At 34.2% G+C, this 21,626-nt stretch overlaps 1 protein-coding gene across 2 annotated transcripts; it reads left to right on the forward strand.

Annotated features, from left to right (window-relative positions):
* The first annotated feature begins 146 nt into the window (after positions 1-146).
* Positions 147-19,786, forward strand: LOC106168900 (DNA repair protein RAD50). 2 transcript variants are annotated; one of them, XM_087009019.1, is made up of 40 exons: positions 147-1,956; positions 2,207-2,428; positions 2,707-2,793; positions 3,292-3,393; positions 3,757-3,861; positions 4,052-4,125; positions 4,361-4,466; positions 4,730-4,798; positions 5,143-5,232; positions 5,656-5,716; positions 5,996-6,150; positions 6,421-6,522; positions 6,835-6,904; positions 7,053-7,153; positions 7,518-7,622; positions 7,904-8,005; positions 8,235-8,347; positions 8,532-8,630; positions 8,966-9,052; positions 9,449-9,541; positions 9,858-9,892; positions 10,271-10,361; positions 10,636-10,771; positions 11,223-11,336; positions 11,835-11,930; positions 12,360-12,507; positions 12,798-12,855; positions 13,204-13,405; positions 13,763-13,792; positions 13,975-14,055; positions 14,246-14,304; positions 14,686-14,833; positions 15,193-15,366; positions 15,565-15,690; positions 15,991-16,043; positions 16,529-16,614; positions 16,871-17,010; positions 17,503-17,636; positions 18,125-18,253; positions 18,965-19,786. In XM_087009019.1, exons 2-40 carry the CDS (start codon positions 2,300-2,302, stop codon positions 19,008-19,010), a joined length of 3,936 nt encoding a protein of 1,311 aa, XP_086865145.1. In that variant the 5' UTR covers positions 147-1,956; positions 2,207-2,299; the 3' UTR covers positions 19,011-19,786. The 2 variants fall into 2 exon arrangements, with proteins under 2 accessions (XP_086865145.1, XP_086865144.1); XM_087009018.1 differs by having other exon boundaries at positions 148-1,956; positions 2,222-2,428.
* Positions 19,787-21,626: the final 1,840 nt, after the last annotated feature.

Genomic DNA, 21,626 nt, shown 5'->3' on the forward strand with positions numbered 1-21,626 from the left:
ACGATTCGTTAAAAAACCTTTGACGTGTTTTTTTATTGAAACTACGCGTGGGAATTAAATCCTCTATAAAATCTGCAAGCTTCGAGTGGAAATTCATTGTTTACATCTATCAGATATAGGTCAAATGATCACGTGACCCCCTTTCAGACGCTTTTATTGGAAATATAGCACCGGCAAGGTTCGGCAGGTATTTTGATATTTCGACATAATACCATCGCGATCATCTATATGTTGGCGAATGTTGATCGTTTTCCGATTTTATTGTGGGCATTCCCTTACTATTTATCTTCGTGCACAGTAAAAATTGTCTGGCCCTATGATTCTTGTAAGGAAAGATCGAGCTTTCTATAGAAGCCTAGCTTTTCCCCTATCAGGTGAGGGCCACTAGGTCAGTGATTCTACGTGGTACTGCATGGTAGCAGACTGCTGCAGTTCAGTTATCTACAATCTAGATTGACAAAAACAAACCGCATGAGCGGCAACCATGCAATAAATAGCTAGAGTAAGCGATTAAGCAGAAGTCAAAGTTCCTCTTATTTGAGCAGCCGAAGAGGTACAAGTATAGTCTTTTCCACCTTCGCTTCGATGACTGGTAGCGTGCTCGGTGAGTCTGTTGAGTGACTCGTTATTGTCAGATAACTACGTACCGGTATGAAGCCTTCGGAGTTTCAGATGGGAAAATTGCGGATTCGCCCAATCAGCTCGAATTCAGAAGAGTGTCGACTTGTTTGGAAGATGGCCATGAACAATTTGCTCAATGCTATTCGAAGAGGTTTAATGCAGCGCTGCATGACCCAACTACCTGCAAGCACTTTAGCATTGGGCATGTTTCTAAGTGTACTTTATCTACTCAATGATTATTTAATTTCTCTCATTGCCGCAATCGGACTTTGGGTTGGAGTATGTATAGCTAACATGCATATTGGTTTCCATAAGCTTAAGTCGAGTGATATCCTTGAAAGGAATAATATGTATGCGTATTATGACAGACAGGGTTGTCGATTTTGGGTCGCAGAATACAAAGACAAAATCATCGGTTCTATAGGAATTGCCCGAAAAACCGAAGATATGGCGGAACTTAAAAGAATGGCAGTGGAGCCGGCATACAGAAGGCTTGGAGTAGGCAAGGCGTTAATACATACAGCTGTGCATTTTTGCAAAAATAACAATTACAAACACATCGTTCTGTATACATCAGAATTTCAAAGAGGGGCCATAGCACTCTACAGAAAATGTGGTTTTTCAGAAATTGATCGGGTACTCAACAAATCGGGCTATCCCTTGTCTACCCATACTGCCTACTTGTTTGGAATGCCCTTAACTAAGGAAAAGATCCCATCAAATGCAGCAGACATTCTTTGGTTTAAATGAACTCAAAATATATGATGTACTTTTATTACCAATTATGGAGACAGAGGCCCTATAGTGGGCCTTCATTGGGACCTTTTATTTATTTATTTTTTAATAATAATTAAGCGTTAGGCCTACAATAGCTAGGCTATTTGGATTTTCAGTTAATGTAAGAAAGCTTGTCCGTAGTTTAGAAAAAAAAATCGCTATGCTACTTATTAAAGTTTCATCAATATGAGATGACAGGATAAATGACTCCCTGATGAAATTGATCCTCAATCCAAATTAAGAGGTTTGCTTGCTACGCTAACCTAGCTCACAAAAATGGGAGATTTAAACAAATCTTATTTTCTTGCATCATTTGCCTTTATTGTTCTGGTTTACAAATTGGTAGTGACAGATCTGTAGAAGCAACGTCACATGAATTTTAAATAAACGCAAAAGACTTGCTCAATCATGCAGTTAGCACCGAGAGAACGCAGATGCTGCTGAGCTTCAGCTGATCCGAAAGGGACCAGCCTATCTTGGTTGATCCTCGTTTTGATCTCGAGGCTGTGTAGCAGACCGAAGTGAAAGCGGGAACAAATGCAATGATATTCGTCATAGGTGAGGGTTCAAATGTAGCCATTTATCAGCCAGATGATGTAATTGTAAACTAGCAATATTGTTCTTAACGTCCCCAGGGAATGTTCTCTCTCTCTCTCTCTCTCTCTTCTCTCCAGCTAAGCTACTAGTTAGTGCATATGATAATATGAATGTAATTGTCTTTAGTAAAGGTTGCTTACATTGAAATTTAATGATTGCACTACAGTTTTGTACGTTCCACATACTGACATTATTGGTTGATTGAATTCAGGAATTGTCTTTTCAGTGGACATCTCTCACTCAAAATTCACAGTAAATTCGTGGGCTTAACATTTTGAAAAAGACCGATCTTCAAAGTTTCATCATGGCGAGCATCACAAAGATGAGCATACAGGGCATCCGTAGCTTCGGCCCTGATGATAGTGACCGCCAAGTCATACATTTCTTCACTCCAGTCACTCTCATATTAGGAGACAATGGCACAGGAAAAACAGTAAGCTCATCATTTTCCATAGACACATGCAGTCTACTTTTCTGGCAAGTCTGTTGAGTTGCTGCTGATATTGTCTCTTCTGTCTAATTGAACTACTGTAGGATCACAGTGACGTATTTTAATGCACATGTATCTAAGTAAAATGCTGAAGATTTATGAAATACTTCCATTCTGCTCTTAAAGATGTACACGTGTATATCAGCAGTCAAGGTCATATAAATATTTATATACACATATATATTTACATACAGTCTACATGTATCATGATCTATTTTCAGACCATCATAGAGAGTTTGAAGTACTCAACAACGGGAGAATTCCCACCTGGGGCTGGCAGAGGACAGGCTTTTGTGCATGATCCAAAGGTATTGTTTGTTTGCCTTTAACCACTACCCTTCCTTAAAGCAAGTGCGTTATCACAAATTTTGTCAGTTAATGCCATCTTTATTTATAGTTTAAGATATGTGTGTGCTTCCAAAATATGCCACAATAACTTTCTACATTCAAGATTCTCATTTACCATCCGTTTTTGAAATCGTCCCAAAATCTACATATCCTTCAAAGCTACTCATCTTTGCCAAGTCAGACCTAAATAATGTTTAAAATAAAAGTTCTTGATATCAGCGTTTTCGTCTGAAATCTATAGGAAGACTTAACAATGTAAGTGACTAGCCAGTCATTGATAACTACATTATTATTATTATTATTATTATTATTATTATTATTATTATTATTATTATTATAAATAAAAATTGTATGCAAGTGCAGGGAAGTGACACCCTATGACTTGTGATATACTGCTTTATTTACGATACCTTTAAATTGTATTTTTCACACTTCTAACCATTGTCTTCTGCTTTCAGATTGCCAATGAGCCACTAGTCAGAGGTCAAGTGCGGCTCCAGTTCCAGGATGTTCAAGGCAAGATATGTATCGTCCAGAGAACAATAGAAGCTCAGCAGAAGGTTTGTCATCCTGTGGTATGGTATGGTATGTTACGGTATGGTATGATGTGGTATGATATGGTTTGGTATGGTATGGCTGGTTAAGGTATGGTATGATATGGTTTGGTATCGTATGGCTGGTTTTGTAATACAAATAACACTTGTTATAAACAAAATCAGCTGGCTTTACAGTTTATGCTGGTCTTCATGGATTTGTTCGATTCTGTAACAATTTCATCTGCATTAAAAAAGTTTTGAAAATTTTTGTTTGGCCTGGCAGTGTTTTCATTCGAGCTGCCAATTCCTATTTTCAATTTTGATGTTAACTATTTTGACTTTTCATGATAACACCTTATATTGAACATTCTTTGTGCCTTTTTTTAGGCGAAGCAGATAACATTTCGCCAGCTGGAGGGATTAATTACGAGAAAGCGTGCTGATGGTTCTAAAGTTAGCACAAGTTCTAAGTGTGTAGAAATAGACAGAGAGGTGAGACAAGACAGTTTTTTTTTCTTCTTTGTGATAAGATCCTACTTTTTGTGAATGGTCATACATAGACAGTTGAATGATATTTGATTTGAAAAATACAATGTTTATGCTTTATATGTTTATGCTAATAATTTATCTTTTTTTGTTTTAAATATTTGTTGAATAAGATATGATTTATTTCCTTTTCAAGATGGTCCAGTCCCTAGGGGTGTCCAAGCCTATTCTGCAGAATGTCATCTTCTGTCACCAAGAAGACTCCAATTGGTGAGATGTGACAAATAAATATATGAATAAAGTTCTAAAAAAATTCAAGCAACCTAACCAGGTTTTTGATTTTCTTATAACACCCTCAGAGTCCAAGGATTCTTTGTATGTGATTAATATTGCCGTGACTTGTAGTGTCTGTTCCTACTGGCTTAAATTATTAAAACTGCTGAATCAGATTTTATTTAATGATGATATCAGGTTCTTAACACAATCTTTACTTTTACTTTTTAAGGCCACTTAGTGAAGGTAAAGCCTTAAAGCAAAAGTTTGATGACATCTTTGCCTCCACCAGATATGTGAAGGCCTTGGACACAATACAGAAGTTTAAGAAGGAGCAGGTAATTTTTTTTAGTATATTGTAAATGTTTTTAAGCTGCTTGTCTTTATTTAGATATGTAGACAAGTATAACTTCTCTGGGTCATCATAATTGACAACTTGAGACTACATCTGAGATTAGTCCAATTTTTTTAATAACAAAAGTTGTGAGAATGATATTGCATCATATATAAGCATTATTGACACAATCGTAGTGAATATGCTTTTGTTTGAATTTGCTATCAGTCTTACGTGCTGTATTTTCATAAAATGTCTCCTTTATAGGTGGTTACCATAAAACAATACCAAACTGAAATCAAGTTCTTAAAACAGAACAAGGAAAAGGCTGCAGAGGTAAAAAAAGTCAAAAACATTTAAATAACAGTTAAATCTTAAATACTCTGCACTGGGCAAATTTCACTTGAATGATAGACAAGGAGGGAATGAACAGTGCCATGTTTCTGACTAATGTGAATTAAGACTCTTGAGATTTCCTTCAGAAATTATTTGAAAAGAACAAAGATAATGCTTTAATTATGCATAGTTCAGAAGTATTTTTTTTTTTTGTTAAAAAATGCAACATACCTTAAAATATGAAGCTGTTATGATTTTGAAAAAGTCAAAATAGTAAAGGTCACGTAATATGTGTGGTAATTAGTATCTGAAACTAAATTGAAATATTCAATTTTTGTTTCCAGATTCAACTTAACCTGACGGACACCCTGGCTAGATTTGAAGCTTCCAAAGAATCTGTGGTCAAAATTAGAGAGAAGTTAAAGCCAATTGAGGTATGCTGTGCTGGACTCGAGCATTAATTCAGTTCAGTCCAATATACTAAAACATTAAAAATATATATTAATAAAGTGGTGAATCAGCTATGTTTTAGAACATTTTGATTATTTCTTTTACCCAAGGTAAACCATATTGATTTTTTAGCCAAGAAAAGATAGATTATGTTTATCAACTGGATAAAGATTTGTATGACAGCAGGAGCCAATTTGTTCTTCTTTTAAATATTTGTTGTGCTGTATATGTAAAATACAGTCAAATATTCAAGTCAGTAAAAGATTACATTGGAACTGAAACTGCAAACATCTCTTGGTGCAAAATGAGGCAATGACAGAAAGGGGGTTTACACTTAATAAGTTGCCCTTCGTTGTACAAATGATGAAAATAGTGTACAATTTCAACTTATTTTGCAAAAATTTCAGGAGCGTTTAGACCACATCAGTTCCAAGAGTGCAGATATTTATAAACTAAATACAAAAGTTGGTAGGTTAACTGTATCCTGTTTTATGATAAGTTAACTATTTCAATAGATTAGAAAATAAAAATATAGAAGTACTCCAAATTATCTCAGACAAAGTTAAGTCTATTTTGCACTAGTAGTTGAACAGCATGAGCATTTTATGATTGGCCTTTTTTGAAAAAAATTACTGAGCTTAAATTTATTCAGACTGATTTTTCAGCTGAAGATTTTTTGGTGACACAGGACCTAAGTAACACATTTTAGAGTGCAATTACTAATAAAATTGTATTTATTTCCTGTAGAAAAACTTGCCAGTGAGAAGCACCAGATGGAGAAAAGCTACAAGGAGCTAAGGGAGAGTATAGAGAATGAATTTACTGGTACCACTGAGGCATTGAGGAGAGAATTATCTGAATTTTCCACCAAAGTTAAGAGAAAGCAGGATGAACTGAAAAAGGTAGACTGACTTTGAAATATATATGGTATAACCACATGGGTTTAAGTTATTTTAAAATATCTGTTGGCCATAACATGTTTTTTTTAAATGGATGGATAGGGCATTAGCAACATTCATTATTCAAGTTTTTATGGTAAGATATGGTATTTTACATAACAAGTCAAATACAAATTTGAATACCTGTGAATGTGTAAGGCAGACCTTTAAGACAAAATAATTGTTTTATTAATCTACTTGTTTATTAAGACTTAAAGTTTAATTCTTTTCCAGATTGAAGCTCAGTTGTTGTACAGTGCCAAGGAAATAGAGAAGAAATCTCAGCAGAAGTCCACATTATTGGTGGAGCAGGGGAGATTGGCACAGGCTGCTGAGGTAATGATTGCCAGTGTACTGGTCACTCTAATTGTTAGACCTCAGAATAATACCAGCTCAGATAGAAAGTAGCCAGCCCAAAGATGCAATCTTTTGATATTGGAAATTTAATATTGTATATTGGTACAAAATAAAGTAGTTTGTCATTTTCTTCACTTATAGTAAATTTGACACTAGCAAAAAAAATAATGAAATAAAATAAAAATAACATTGTCGTAACAACTCAGCTTCTCATTGCTGTGTATTCTGTTTTCATATTTTTAAAATTATTAAATATTGATTGAGGATTACCTTCTGTTTGTTTCTTATTAGCGCCAAGAAGACAACATCAGGCAAAGGAATGCTTTGATAAGAAAAATTGCAGATGTTTATGGATTTGAAGGTTAGTATATTTTTGACATGAAATTTTAGGTAGAGTTAAGGTGAAGTCACTTATACAGCTTTCAAATTGACAAGAGAACATTTTTTGTTTTGTTAAAAGAAAAACTAAAAGCTAAGCTATGGTAACCATTTTGCTTTTATTATTGTAGGGTTCTCTGCTGGGTCCATAAATGAAGAAAAGTTAGCAAGATTTCAAGAGTTGATGTCAGAAAAGTACCAAGAGTATATGGCTGAAGCAAGGGAAATAAAAGTAATTATACAAGTTATATTACATTATATGAATTAAAACTTGCTCCCTGTTTTTTCAAGGGAATACTTGACCAGTACTGACATTAACTTTCACAAATATCAATCCTATTTTATTTTATATAGAGTTAACCCACTTCTTTTTTTTTTTTTTTTTGGACTAAAATATTTTGCAGACCCTGGCCTTACAAATATAATATGCTTATATAACAATTACAAGACAATGATTATAGTAAGCTTTAAAAAGCCATGAACCTTATTTTTGAATTAGGTATACAGTTATAGCGCCCATGTGGTAGCTAATTAAGAATAGCAACTCTAGTTGTTGAAATGTTTATGTAAACCAATGCCACTTGTTTGATTCCTAGGCTCAGTTTGAAGAGCGAGAGATGCAGATACAGCAGAAACTTGATGAACTCAGAGATTCCAAAACTAAAATGGAGCAGAGTGAGCGAATGAAGAATGATTTGATAGTATGTTGTTCCTTTGTGCCGTAACTGTTTACCAGATGATACGACATTACTGATGTCAGATGAATTCAATATATGCATTATTATACTTATTCGTTTTATGTGCATGGAGACTTATGTGTATACTAAAAACAGGACTGAAATTTTTTCCATAAAATGCTGTACCTTTTACATAACGCAAGTTATTTCTTCTAAAATTTTCATTAGCTACATTTTATTGTGTTAAGGTCGTAAGTGGTGAGGTTGTAAGAGATGATTTTAGGAATTCTGTGTCACTTTTTCAGAGAAAGAATGAAACTGAAATCTGTTCCATCAGGCAAGAACTTAGCAGGGTGGATGCCTCGGCTGGGAAACTGGAGGGCATTGATACTGACCTGAAAAGAACAGTTAGTATTTGGACAATAAGACCAGAACAAAGAATTATAAATAGTCTTAAATACAGACACAATCTTTGCAAATACAGGTCAGAGCATTAATTTATAAATTTTTATTTTTATAATTTATATTTCTGCTATTTAAATCCACCAGTATGAACAGGATGATGGGTATTATGTCTGTTTACAAACGAAATCGATTGAATAGAAATATTATTTTAAAATTTATATTTATTTTCAGGAACATGAGTTGTCAGAGGCTGAAAATGGTGTGAATTTAGATGAACTGAGGTCAGAAATATCTGATCTACAAAGAAAGAAAACAGAACTGGACAAGCAGCACAGTAACCTTAGGTACTGAACACCAGACAATAACTTAGTAACTACCAACAAACACACACACACACACAGTTTTGTTTTTTTCTGCTAGATATTTGAACAAGTCAGTGATTTTTTCAAGTTTTTTTTAGATATTTATAGAAAAAATGAAACCATATGGTTAAAACATTAACCTTTACTCTTTGTTTTGCTATAAAAGTGCAGAGATGAGCCGCATGCACTTACAGTCCAGTGCACAGACTCAGCTAGACATGTTGAGAAAGGAGAAGGTCCAGAAAGAAGACTTGATAAAGAAGCTGTAAGTTTTCAAATGTTTTTAAAGTGTGCAAAATAAATAACAGTGATATTAACAAAGAGTAGCAGAAGGGGGGGTTCTTTTAAAAGGTAAGGAATAATTAGTGTACCAGCACTCCCACAAAATGAACTAAAGGAATTACCAAATTTGTTTGGAATGAGGTATTAATTGTGCTTGTTTGTTAATTTTTAAAAACTATTTTCATTATGTGAATGCCATTTCTAATATCTCATGAAATTCATATAGCATGAAAGTCATTTGATGTGTATTTTCAATGTTAAATTTATGAAATAATTGGAATAAATATGATGAACATGATTTCATATTATTATTTTCAGAAAGTCCAAGCATGAAGATGCACTGATACATTTACTGGGTCATGTACCTGCAACCAATGTGAAAGGAACAGTGGAACACTTCATTGCGTTAGTAGTGCTTACTAGTCACATCTAACACATTACTTTTTCGGCAAACACTTAACATGTATAAGAGATCTATTTTGCAAAATGGATTTTAGTTGAAATTTGGTCACACCAAAGGCTGCTATGGATTTAAAGCTGATACATTTAATGAAGGTCTGAAAGGAAGTTTGCCTTTCTTTTTCTGTATTAAAAGGTGCAAAATGTCTTATAAGTTGCTGAAAAATTCATTTCTTTACACTAGGCAAAATGTTTCAATATTTTATTCAGATGCAAAACTAGGATACTGATTCTCCTTTTTTTGTATTAAAGGAGAGGACTAAGTATGTTTCAAGACTAAAAAAAGGAATCCAGGTCGTGAATACTAAGCATTTATGCAGTTAATTGGTTTCTTATTTGCAGCAAGCAGTCCAATGAAGTGAGTCGCATGAGGAAAATCCTGGATAAGGAAAACAAGGAGATGGCGTCCAAGGAAGCTACAAGGAAGATGATAGTGTAAGTTCCTGTTTGTTTAGCTTTTGATAAAGTGTTGTCTTGAACACAGACAAATTATCTTTAAAAATGAAGAAAAAAATTATATATATGCTCTTTTTCTTTCTTTCTTTTTCTTTTTCATTTTATTATTATTTCTGGTATTTTTTATTAGATCATTTATTGTTTTGATGTTTAAATGCCATAGCTTATACATTGCTGAGTGTTGATAATGTTGTCCCCTTATAAGACAGTATTTGAAGAATAAAAAACTTAAATATTCTTTTATCTGTCCTATTGAATCATTGTATTTGCTGTAAATGTAAGTCCTCTTTTACAGAACCCAAGTCAAAGAAAAAGAAGATGAACTAAGAGGTAATGACTTGGTTATAAAATAACTTCATTTTAAGTGAATGCACCACTGAAATGGTGATCATGTACAGCATAAATGGAAATTTGTATTAAAAAGGAGTAACAAACATTAAAATGTTAACACTAACAGACTCTCTACATACTATCAGAGCATTATCTGAATCGTTGAAACAAATTTTAATATTTTCTGATATTAATTTTGCTCTTTAGGTCTCTAGCAATTAAAAAAACAATTCATTCATCATCTTTGCTCTATTTGTAAGTAGGCCAGGTGACTTTTTGTAGCTGTAAATTGGTTTCACGCCATTTACTTAGAGTTCTGGTTCATTTGATATGGCTACATAGGCAATTCTGCTTATCATACTAATTTATTGTTCACAGGGCATGAAGAGAAAGTGTTTGAGATTGGTGGAAGTCAAAATTTCGATGAAGGTCTGTCGAATCTGCAGTCAAGGATTTCTGACCTTCAGGAGTGAGTTTTTTAATGCCTCTCTTAGATGTGAAAAAATGATCTTTTTATCTAAGTAGAATGCAACACTAAAATATTTTCAGCTTTTTTTTCTTTTTATTTGTCATCTTATAATCTATCTTATTATGCTGCTGTCAACTTCACACATATTTAACACTGGTGTTGTATATCTTAAAGGAAATATGATTATTCACAGGAATAAATGTGTGGTCTACCGTTTTGCCATTTTATCAAAGTTTTCTCATTAACTTCACATGTCTACTCCCATGTATTTCAGTGAGAAAGGAGCTCTTATTGGCTCCAGCCATTTCTTCAACAAGTTCATCAACAAGCTGAGACGCAATGACCCCCAGTGTCCCCTGTGTCACAGAGGCTTTGATGAGCAGCAGGAGGTGGATGAGTTAATAGAAGAGGTAGGGAGCAAGGTCATCAATTTACAAGGAATCCAAATTACAGATTCACTTTTTGGACTCCCGGTACCCCAAATCCTGGGGAAACCTCTGGTGCAGAGTTTTAGGGTGCCTCTGTTGTGGGCTGGGGTTTGAAATCACACCACAATAAATTTGGTTTCAAGTTGATATTTTTGGTTTGATATTTTTAGCTGAGGTTCTTTTTTTATTTTTAATCAAATTTAGCATTTATTTATCAAAATGGTTAAAGATCATTTGGGCACTGAATTGGTGCAGAGCTATATTATATGTAAATATTAACTTGCATATGATTGCAATATAATGTCTAAATTTGATTTTGTACTAGCTGTCAGTCTGCTCAAAGATACATCATTGCACAGTAAAACAATTGATTTGTCTAATGCTATCTTACACTCTGAAGATCTTAATTTTTTGAGTGATCTTATATTTTTAGCTTCAAAATCTGCTTAGCCTTGTGCCATCCAAAGTGGAGAAAACTGAGGAAGAACTTGGTCAACATCAGCAGCGCTATGATAGCATGTTACAACTGAAACCAGTGAGGACCACTGTGAGTGTTTAAATATGATTCTTTTCTTGCTTTATTATTATTATTAGTAGTAGTATAGTTATGCATAATGCAAATGCTGTGACCTCATTGCTGTGTCTTAACTAAATTATTATCCATTTGTGAAATTATTTTTATAGACTAAATCAAAAAGTGTTTTAGTTTTGTTCAACATAGTAGGAAAATTATTTTATTTACAAGTATGTATTTGTCTTAGAGGTTTTGTGGATGTTTCAGAAGTAGTTGGTAGCTGAAACTCAGTGACCAAACTTACAACATTTTAATCCATTTTATTTTGGCATTTTGGTGAAGTTATAAGCCAGTAATCAAACTATAAGTTCATCTTAGCTGAAAAAAATGGTTGTTTGTGGCATCTTAAGGTGGAATTTTCAGGTAGAGTTTCATTGTATTAATGTGCTTTGATCTAAGTAAATTCGGTAATCATAACCTGAATTACTTTTGCTACAGAGGAGTTAATTGATTTTATATTTATTTCTCTAGATTTCTAAACTGGCAGACCAAGTCATCCCAGACTTGAAAAACAAGCAGAGAGTCCTGTCAGAACAGATAGATAAACTGCAGCAATCCATTGCAGAGGTGAATAGTAGAGACATTTATAAGTTAGAAATTGATTGTGTAAAGCTTACATCAGCCATAGATCTCAGAAACCACTTGTATTGGCTTTTGGTATACATAACATGGTGACCGTTTGCAATGTTTTATGTCAGCAAGGAAATACTGCATACCACAATATAAATACAATATTTTATTTTATGTGAGTGAGAAAAAGACATCAGGTAACAGGTATATGTTTTATAATCAAAGCAGATTTTATTGAAATATCCTTGAAATATTTTAGGTACAATATACCATTAACAGTCTTAAAATTTATAACTGAAAAATTATCAACTGAAAAAGACAGTATGATGCTTTTTAATTATTTAATGATGACTTGCTTAGTCATTGGTTATTTTGGCATATTTTAAAGGTATAAATCTGTCTACATTGCGTCCTCTTCATTATCAGAAAGATGAAGATCTCCAGGAGAAGGAATCAGATGAAGTGACCGCCAAGTCCATCTTGCCAGAGATCGTCCAGCTGGACAGGTGTCAGAAAGAGCTGCAGGAGCTGGAGAGGAAGATTGGCCAGCAGATGGCCAAAATGGGAACAACTGGTCAGTGACTACTTAGAAAGTTTTCTCCTTTGGTTAATGTAAACATATTATGAACCCCCCCCCCTAAAAATTTATTTAATTATATTTTAAAGATGTGTTAGCCCATTATGTGATATGAGCAAGTTTTTTCATGGAGGTGGTAAATTTGTGGTAAATGGTTTGATGTTTATTTTCTAAAGATTTGGACAAATGTTTGTTTCCTCAACTTAAACAGATATAGTAAAAGCCCATTAAGTGATATCAAGAAGTTTTTTCATTGAGGTGGTAAATACTTTGTCATTCCATTTCAGATTCTAGTCGAACCATGCAGCAAGTCAATAATGAGAAAGAGGAAGCACAAATGCAGCTGTAAGGAACATATTCATAAAAGATTTATAAATATTAAATTGAAAAAATGGAACCCAATAGATAAAATCTTCTCATCATGGCACAGATGCAAGACCTATTACTGTGACGTAATTATATGAAACAGTGGAATATTTTTTTATGTATTTTATTAAAATATTGTCTGCTTTCTGGCAATGGTGCTTGTTTGCTACCATCAAGTGGGTATTTAGTGCCACAATTTGAGTTGTTCTAATGTCAAATGCTTTTGAAAAACATAAGACTATTACATTTTAAACAAACAACATAATTCTGCATGTTCGGTATAAAGTATACTCATCAGTAGATTTACTTAAATAATTTTTCTCACAGGGACACGGTCAACAGGACCCTTGACCACAAGAGACAAAAGCTGTCTGACCACTCAGAGCAGCTTCAGCAGCTCAAGTCTAGCATCAATGAGCTCAAGGGAGAGAAGCTGCAGATAGAGAGAGACCTGCAACAGAGGTTAAAGCTGGAGGAGAGGAGGGCAGAGCTTGCAAGTGCCAATCAAGCAGCTGAAAGAGAAATCAAGGTAAGGGAGGGCAGAGTTATGAAATGTCAATCAAGCAGCTGATAGATGAATTGAGTTAAGGGTGGGTGGAGTTTCGTAATGTCAGTCAAGCAGTTGATAGAGAAATTGAGTTAGAGGAGGAGGGTTGGTGGGTGGATATCCGTGTCTAGGACAGATTAAAAAAATTATAAGTATTGAATGTGGCATGAAATATTGGTGGAGAAATAGTGGAAAGTACTAGCGATGATAAGGGTCTAATGTTAAGAATGGCCTGTCATACCCCTATTAGTTGCTTATAACTTGTTTGATCTGGGAATAGTTAATTTACACAGTAAATCTGTACCACTGCATGTAGCCATTTCTCATTATCTTTTTTAGGAAGCAAGGAACCAACTTCAGCCACTGATGGTGAGTATAAACATATAAGTAGAGAACTTCCATGGTATAAACAAAAACAACATTGAATATAGAGTATGTGTGTTTGTAAAGTATCTGCTGAAGAGCACACTTAATATGACAAAATAAAATGCACTTTAGTCTTTTTTTCTGAATTAACACTTGATTTTTGTGCCTAAACTGTTTTATTATAGAGCCAGTTGGAAAAATATCGTAAAGACAAAGATGAGATAACCAGACAAAAGGAAGAGAAAAATGAAGAAAAATCAAGAGAGGTGAGCAGTAAATGGCGAGTTTTCTGTATTCTACAGAAATAAGATTATAGAAAGATTATAGAAGCGGTAACATTTGACAAATACCACTTTCTCATGTGAAGTTGTATATGGATTCCTTTCGTCACTCCCCTAAATAACTATCTTCATTTTGTAAGACCTGTATACGAACTTTTTTTACATTTTTTTTCAGGCAAGAACATTAGAAGATAAAAGAGGAAATGTGAAATCAATACAGAAAGAAATTGTGAGGTATGAAAAGAATTGGTAAATTCTATGCATTGTTGGCATCCTTTTTTGTTATACTTTGGCCACAGTAACATGTCATCTTCAAGATGAAAAAGTGACAATTTTTGTTATTTCTAAGTTATACAAGATAAATGGTTTGGATACATACATATGTTTTTTAATGCAGAAAAACAAGTAACATTGTTCAATGTACTTATATTGATTTAAAGCCAAGAAGCAGCTTTATACAGTATAACTCCTCAACACTCTTTTTATTTAATTATAGATACAGTATTATAGATACTGAATTTTCAGTAATGATGAAATGTATATCAGGTGTCTTATTGCTTCAAATTAAAGTTGGCATGTAGCATATTTAAATGTGGGCGTGCCTTAAACAATCAGGTACACACAGGAGGGGTTGGATAGAGCACTTAATGACACAGAAATCAAGCTGGCAGACATACAGGAAAAATTGGGAAGTGCACAGCAAGAACAGGAAAGTCTGAATGGAAAAATCAATAAAATAAAGGAAGATTTGACAACACAGCAGGTATCATTGTGTTTTGTTTTCTGTTATTTATTTATTTTTTGTTTAAATTTTATTACGCCTCTCTTCATTCTTAGGGCAACAGTCAGGGAAAGGTCACAGGTTTAATAGACACATTCATGGATGTGATTTTTCCAACTCTTGACAGATTTCTGGCTTTTTGAGAGCCAAATATAACATTGACCTAGGCTGCCCCCTGGACTTCAGTTTTTCACTAAATGGCAGTCTCATCCCTGCATATTGCAATATGATACCAAATTTGATTTTTGTCAAAAATTAAGTAAAGTTGCACCTATTTGTCATCCTGAGTTTCATGGTTTATTTGAATCTATCTGGATTATCAGTGTGATATTTCTTGGTAGGTTAAAGAACGAGAACTGAATGACAATCTGAGTTTAAGAAACAAGGAGGATGAAATAACTACTGTAACAGTGAAGATTGAAGAACTGAGAGAACAGCTTGGAGGCCTAGATGCTACAAACCTGGAAAGAGAGAGAAGGAAGTTGAATGAGGAATATGAAACTTTAACAAAAGAGGTGGAACTTGTTTTTTCAGTCTTCATTGTTTTATGTTGAATCAGAACATTTAAAAATTTTCTCTATTGAAATGAAGTGCCAAGAGGTCATTCAAATTTTTAGCTATTAAACATTGTGACAGTTGCTATCTTGGTGCAGTCAAGAAAGTTAAGTTTTCTCTTTTTCGATGTTTTCAAGATTGTTTGATGACTTTTCCAGAAACACCAGAAGGAAGGCAGACAGCATGGCCTGGAGGAGCAGATCCGTCAGTTCAGGAGGGAATTGAAGGATGATATGTACAAAGATGCTGATGTCAAGTACAGAGACAAGATGATTGTTTTGAGAGTAAGCAAAAAGAAGTGTTCATAGTTTGAGTTTTGTAGATGGCATAGAATACATTATTGGAATTAAACACACCACGAAGGCAGGGGTTTTCTACATTTAGAGCTAGAACAAGTTATGAGTAATCATTACCTTGTTTATTTAAAATCATTCTGAATTTGAAATTTTATTTTAAATTATATTTAAAATCCACTCTAAAAGATCTGTCAGTATAGCAGTATGTTGTTCACTAGTGTGTTCTTCAGAGATATTATTCTGATATCTGTAACATAACTTCAACAGTTGTATCCTTTTTGTTCACAGACCACAGAATTGGCCAATCTAGATCTGGAAAAGTATTACATGGCTTTGGACAGGTAAATCTAAGAGCTGATGTAATTTTCACAAGATATGAAGTTATTTGTGTAAATTCTTTTTCTCAAGATTAAATTCTTTTTCTTAAAGAGATGTTTCACTTTAAATCTAGGCATTGTTTTGATCAGCACATTTGAGAAACAAATCTGATCAGAGCACAATAAAGTTTAATGCAGTTCGAGATGAGAGATCAATTTTACATCTGTCTATCTGGCTTTATTTAGTATATACATCACATTTTACAAGCCAAATGAAATCTGCCTAGATATTAAAGGCAGAGACCACTGTTTTGTGGCTTTTAATACTGTTTTTTTTTTTTTTTTTTTTTTTTTTTTTCGGTTGTTACCTTAATAGCCAGATTAACAGTTGACAGGTGCTTATTTAACAGCAACCTTATTTTTACATGTTTTAATGGGAAAAAAATAATGCATGATATCTTTTAGTTCTCCTCTATCTTATGACTAGAATCACATTTATACTTTTGTAGGGCCATTATGAGTTACCACAAATCCAAGATGGAGGAACTGAATAAAATAATCAGGGAGCTGTGGAGAACTACATACAGAGGGACAGGTAAGAAGATTATAATGCTTGAAAACACTTAAAAAATTTCTCTCTTTTGAGAAAAATTCTTGTGGTAACATCTTGTAAATAGACAAGCTTATTTATTTTTCATGAGCCAAAAAAATGACAATGTTTAAACTAAAAAAGAAACGTGTTTATTTCATTTTAGACTTTGAAGGCACAATTCCAGAGACGTTTTAAAGGTGTTCTTAAACCCTTATGTATAATTCTGGTAATGATAAATTTACTTTTTACTTTTCTTCAGACATAGAAACAATTGAAATTCGCTCTGAGGATGATGGCACTGGTATCAGCAAGAGCAAGAGAAGCTATAACTACAGGGTGGTCATGATCAAAGGGGGCACTCCTATTGACATGAGAGGGCGCTGCAGTGCAGGGCAGAAGGTAAAATATATGAAAGTAGTGCCTCTAGAAACAAAATTCGCCAGGGAGAAATTAAGGCAATCCTTTGGGTCTTCTTAAGACAACAGATATTTTCCTGTAGGTTTCTTTTATGATACAAAATAGCTGCTCTGAGTTCTGAAGTGAATCCAGGGGTATGTCAGCCATGACTGGACTTTATATCTTTTATTATTAATAAAAGAAGAAAAAAAAAGGAGGTTACCTTCTTACCACTATTACTGTTTAAGACTTTTCTATTTTCATTAAAAATTACTTGTTTTATGTGTCTTTGTTATTTTATTTATATTAGAATTGAATAGTATGATTTATTTACACAAAAAATCTGCTTCATAGTCATATAGTATTTCTTTAAGTAAGTCAAGAAAATGTTTTGTACCAATGGATCTATGCTGCTTCTCTTGTGCCTTCAAAAAATTATATTATTGAAATGAAATTATGTATATATTGACTTGCCCTATTTTCCCTTAATTCTAGGTGCTAGCATCTCTCCTAATTCGGCTGGCTCTGGCAGAGACGTTCTGTATTAACTGTGGCATTCTGGCCCTGGATGAACCCACCACTAACCTGGACAGAGCCAATATTGAGAGCCTGGCATATGCTTTAGTAGAGTATGTTAAGTTATAAAAATAATTATTATTATTATTTTGTAACTAAAAGTTTGGTGTTACTGTTACGATACTAAAAGTAAGTGTAATTCTGAAAGTGATATTGAATACAAAAAAATAGATTCTAAAATATATATTAGAACTTGTAAAACTTATAAGCTTAGTTGATAAAATTATGAAATTGTTTAAGGCATGTTAACATTGAAGATGGGTGGACTTATATGCAGGCTTTCTGCTAAAACACCTTTCAGCACAGGGAGCAAATGTAATCATTCAGTTCTCTGAAGTTATACGTACTGTGCCCAAAGATTGTTGTGGCATTGGGTAGAAAAACAGAGAAGGGTTGTCCTCTCATCCTGTCTAATATGAAATACAGATGTCATTTGCACTTCGACATTAAAATTGGACACATTTTTGAAGAACCAGAAATTAACTGTTTTTACATCACATCATATGATATTATAACTAATTTAGTTGTGTTTCTACTTCAGAATCATCAAGTCCCGCTGTAGTCAGAGGAACTTCCAGCTGGTGGTGATCACTCATGATGAAGATTTTGTCTCACTGTTGGGAAAATGTGGCTATGTGGGGGAGATTTATAGAATAAAGAAAAATGAGCAGTAAGTTTATTAATAATAATAATAATAATAATTTTTAAAGTTGCACGATTAGTGTCTCTGTTTTACTTGCATAAAATTTGACATCAAGAATCATAGATGTGAACCTTATGATTAAATGACTACAAATTTATGTCAGATTACAATTATTTTTAATGTTATGGATATTTTGTGTTAATATCCTATTAGATTACCCTTTATTTGGAAGATTGTCTCCACAACACAGCATAACATACATTATATGCATTTTATATGTTACTTTTCCATGCTTGAATTTTACTTTGCACTTTTTGTAATGTTGGAATAGTATGCCAAATTGTTCACTATGTTAACCTCTTGGTTACTTAATCATATTTGTGGGTTACATTGTACATCTCATTCTTTATCCTGTGATGTTACTTGAAACACCCCTCATTACAACACTTAATGGGCCCATAGCCAGCAATTGCAAAGAGGGTGTTCTTTTCCTAAAAAGTGTGCTTTTTACCATAAAACCTTTGTGTTACAGTACTTAGAGCAAATTTTACCTAGAGCAGACCATTTTCTGCAAAATAGGGTGGTTCATTCGAACCTCTCCAAACCTCAACCCTCCCCCACCTTGGCTACGGGGCTGCTTAACTAGTACCACATTTGATCATGCAAAAAAAAAGGGAGAGAGAGAGAATATCAAAATTAAAAAAAAGAAGGTTGAAGGTGTGTTTTTGTTTCTTTCAGGGGTAACTCTACCATTGCCAAAGCTTTAGTGAGAGATTTAATGTGAAAGGTGACTAAGACCTTACCTCTATACTCTGTGGACTTACCTACCCCAGTATACACCGTAGTGCCAAATATCTGTAAGAAGTCTGCTTCTAACAGTACCACCAGAGCTTACTAGGAGGATATTTATTTTTTACATGGACATGGAATAATTTTTACAACGTGTATTATCTTAGCAGTACCACCACAGCTTCGTGGAAGGTTTCTTTTTCATGGACATGGAATAAGCTATACAGCATGTATTAAAATGTCTAATCCAGTATTATCACAGCTTTATGAAAAGACATCATGATGGCGATTTGTGTTCATTAAATTTTTTTCTGTAAGACACATTGCCATAAGGTGCTATAGTCATCATTTTCTTAGCATGTTCAAATGTTTTAGAAATATACCATAAAGGTGGCTGTTTTATATACAGATACTGATATAAAATGTTGCTAAACAGTCCTCAACAAAGTGCTCATTTAGAGCTTCCAAATGAAAACGATAGGAATAAACTCTACTACCTGCACAAGTTCATAGTCATCATCAGGCAATGATGTTGTATAGAAGATTGCAAGTTAAAAGATGGTGTAGACGAGTACAAAGGCGTTTAACGCTGCACTTGCGGCTACGAAGAATACTTGGAAATTTTGTCAAGCAGAAGCCAACTTGTTCATCTCATTTAGTTAAGCAAAAAAAAAAACTTTCAAGTTTAAGTTTTATTCGTGATAGAATTTTTGTTTTCATACGAAAATGTATGTTAATCCATTTTCCTTGAATAAAATGCTTGAAAGAAGAGTTTTCATAACATGCCTTTTTTAATAAGACATTTTTTCTCGTTTTTTGTCATGGAGATTTAGAACCGTTTCTCATATGTGAGCTTCCGTGTGTGGATCCAAATGTTTATTTACAAACTGCATAAAGTGGATTGAAGATGAAATTACATCAAATAACTTGTCAGAAAATAAATAAAATGCCCCAACTACCTGTCGATCCGTAGCACATAAAAACCGTGTTTGTAACAGATCCAAGTGATTGACACCTGTAACTGTTAATTGCAAACAGATCCATGATAACCCATGAAAACTTTGATTGTTACACATATATGGTGTGAGCTGCCAAGAAGTGACAACTGATTAAAACTTAATGCTTGTTTAACACATTTTTATTTGACCTATTTCAACGATATGTGTGCATGTGTTATATGAGATATTTGAGCAGTTTTCTCAATAATATACTGTATTCAACGGAAAATCGAATTCTGTTGCATGTGTACGCAGGCCTGTAGCCTGGAAAAAGGTCCACTCTGGGTAAAATTTGACCTAGGTACATGGGGATTATATGGTAAAAGGTCCACTTTTTCAGAAAAAGAACCCCCCCCCTTTCAAATTGCTGGCTACAGGTCTGGTACGTGTAGTCTGGGCTCTCCGTGATAGCGATTGATGCATGATGATAGTCCTACCCCGATACCTACTGCTTTGTGCTGGGATTTTAAGTCCCTTATCCCTGGGTTTAACCGATCTTCGTCCCTACCCTTGTCAGTTGCAAGCGTTTAAAATTGAATCCACATTTACATGTAGGGCCCATCCATTGTTCGATGGGTCCTAGTTCGAAGTGAACTTGTCTGATAATACTGGGAATATATCCGGGTTGTCTTTAAATTATGAAACTGCTTTGTGAGTCATCTCATTTTATGTGCTTTTAAAGGCGACACTCAAATAAAACGCTGTTTTAACGTAATTTAGGCGCAATAACGACGCAACAAAAGCGGGCTAGCTGCTGGGTGAAAACTCAAAGACCCTTCAGATAAATGGTGCCATCGTCATCTTTATTATTTAAACAGTGTCCAATGGGGGCTTGTCGTTGAGCTTAAGTCCCAAAGATCTTATCAGAATTTGCACAGCGACAAAGGCGCTTGTTCCCATTACCTGCATTTTGATTTTCCGACAACGATAAGCGCACCTTTATTAAGAAGTTATCTTTGGTTTGGTTACAATGGTGATTAGAGCGAGTTAGCGCTTTGTCCCCACAATCGCTAAAATATCACGCGCCCAAGACGCACGGGGGTTCTTGTATCGTCACTGAATCGTAATGCCATCTCTGACACCCCGCTGCACTGACGGGAGGCAGCCAGTGTCATTACCAATATGAATGAATTTGTTGATCAGACCTTCACAAATAAGGTACAGATCAAAGAAAGAAATAAAGAAAAGCGAGAAACACATTTTACTACAGGTAAAAATAGGCTTGACAAATTCTCTGCCGGACAAATGCCGCGCCACCAAAGACCTACAAGAATGTTGGATCGTATCGTACACAAGACTGAGAAGCAAAAATAGATGAATAACTAACCTTGTACGTAGATATGCAAATAGCTACAATTAGCAGTAAAAAGATGATTGATTAGATAAACGAAATTTAAAAATGGGAAAACTGTAATAAATGTACAGATTTGCATATAGGAGAAACGTGAACCTATACAAAAACATTTATCTGTGTCTAACACTGCTCCCGTAGTTTGTTGTAATAATTTTATTTATTCCTATTTTACCAATACCTAACCATTAGAAACCGTAAGACCCCAGAGGAAAAGGAAAGTACATGTATCTGAAATTCAATAAAAGAAATAGAGTGAAAA

This window comes from Lingula anatina, chromosome 3 (assembly GCF_051362555.1).
Source record: "Lingula anatina isolate TDL-2025a chromosome 3, LinAna3.0, whole genome shotgun sequence".
Taxonomy (NCBI): domain Eukaryota; kingdom Metazoa; phylum Brachiopoda; class Lingulata; order Lingulida; family Lingulidae; genus Lingula; species Lingula anatina.

Bases quoted from the DNA above. Each gene is read 5' to 3' on its own strand.
- LOC106168900 (XM_087009019.1), top strand. From the start codon at position 2,300: ATGGCGAGCATCACAAAGATGAGCATACAGGGCATCCGTAGCTTCGGC. The intron at 4,126-4,360 runs GTGAGATGTGAC...TTACTTTTTAAG, and splicing joins CACCAAGAAGACTCCAATTG to GCCACTTAGTGAAGGTAAAG. The intron at 11,337-11,834 runs GTGAGTGTTTAA...TTATTTCTCTAG, and splicing joins TGAAACCAGTGAGGACCACT to ATTTCTAAACTGGCAGACCA.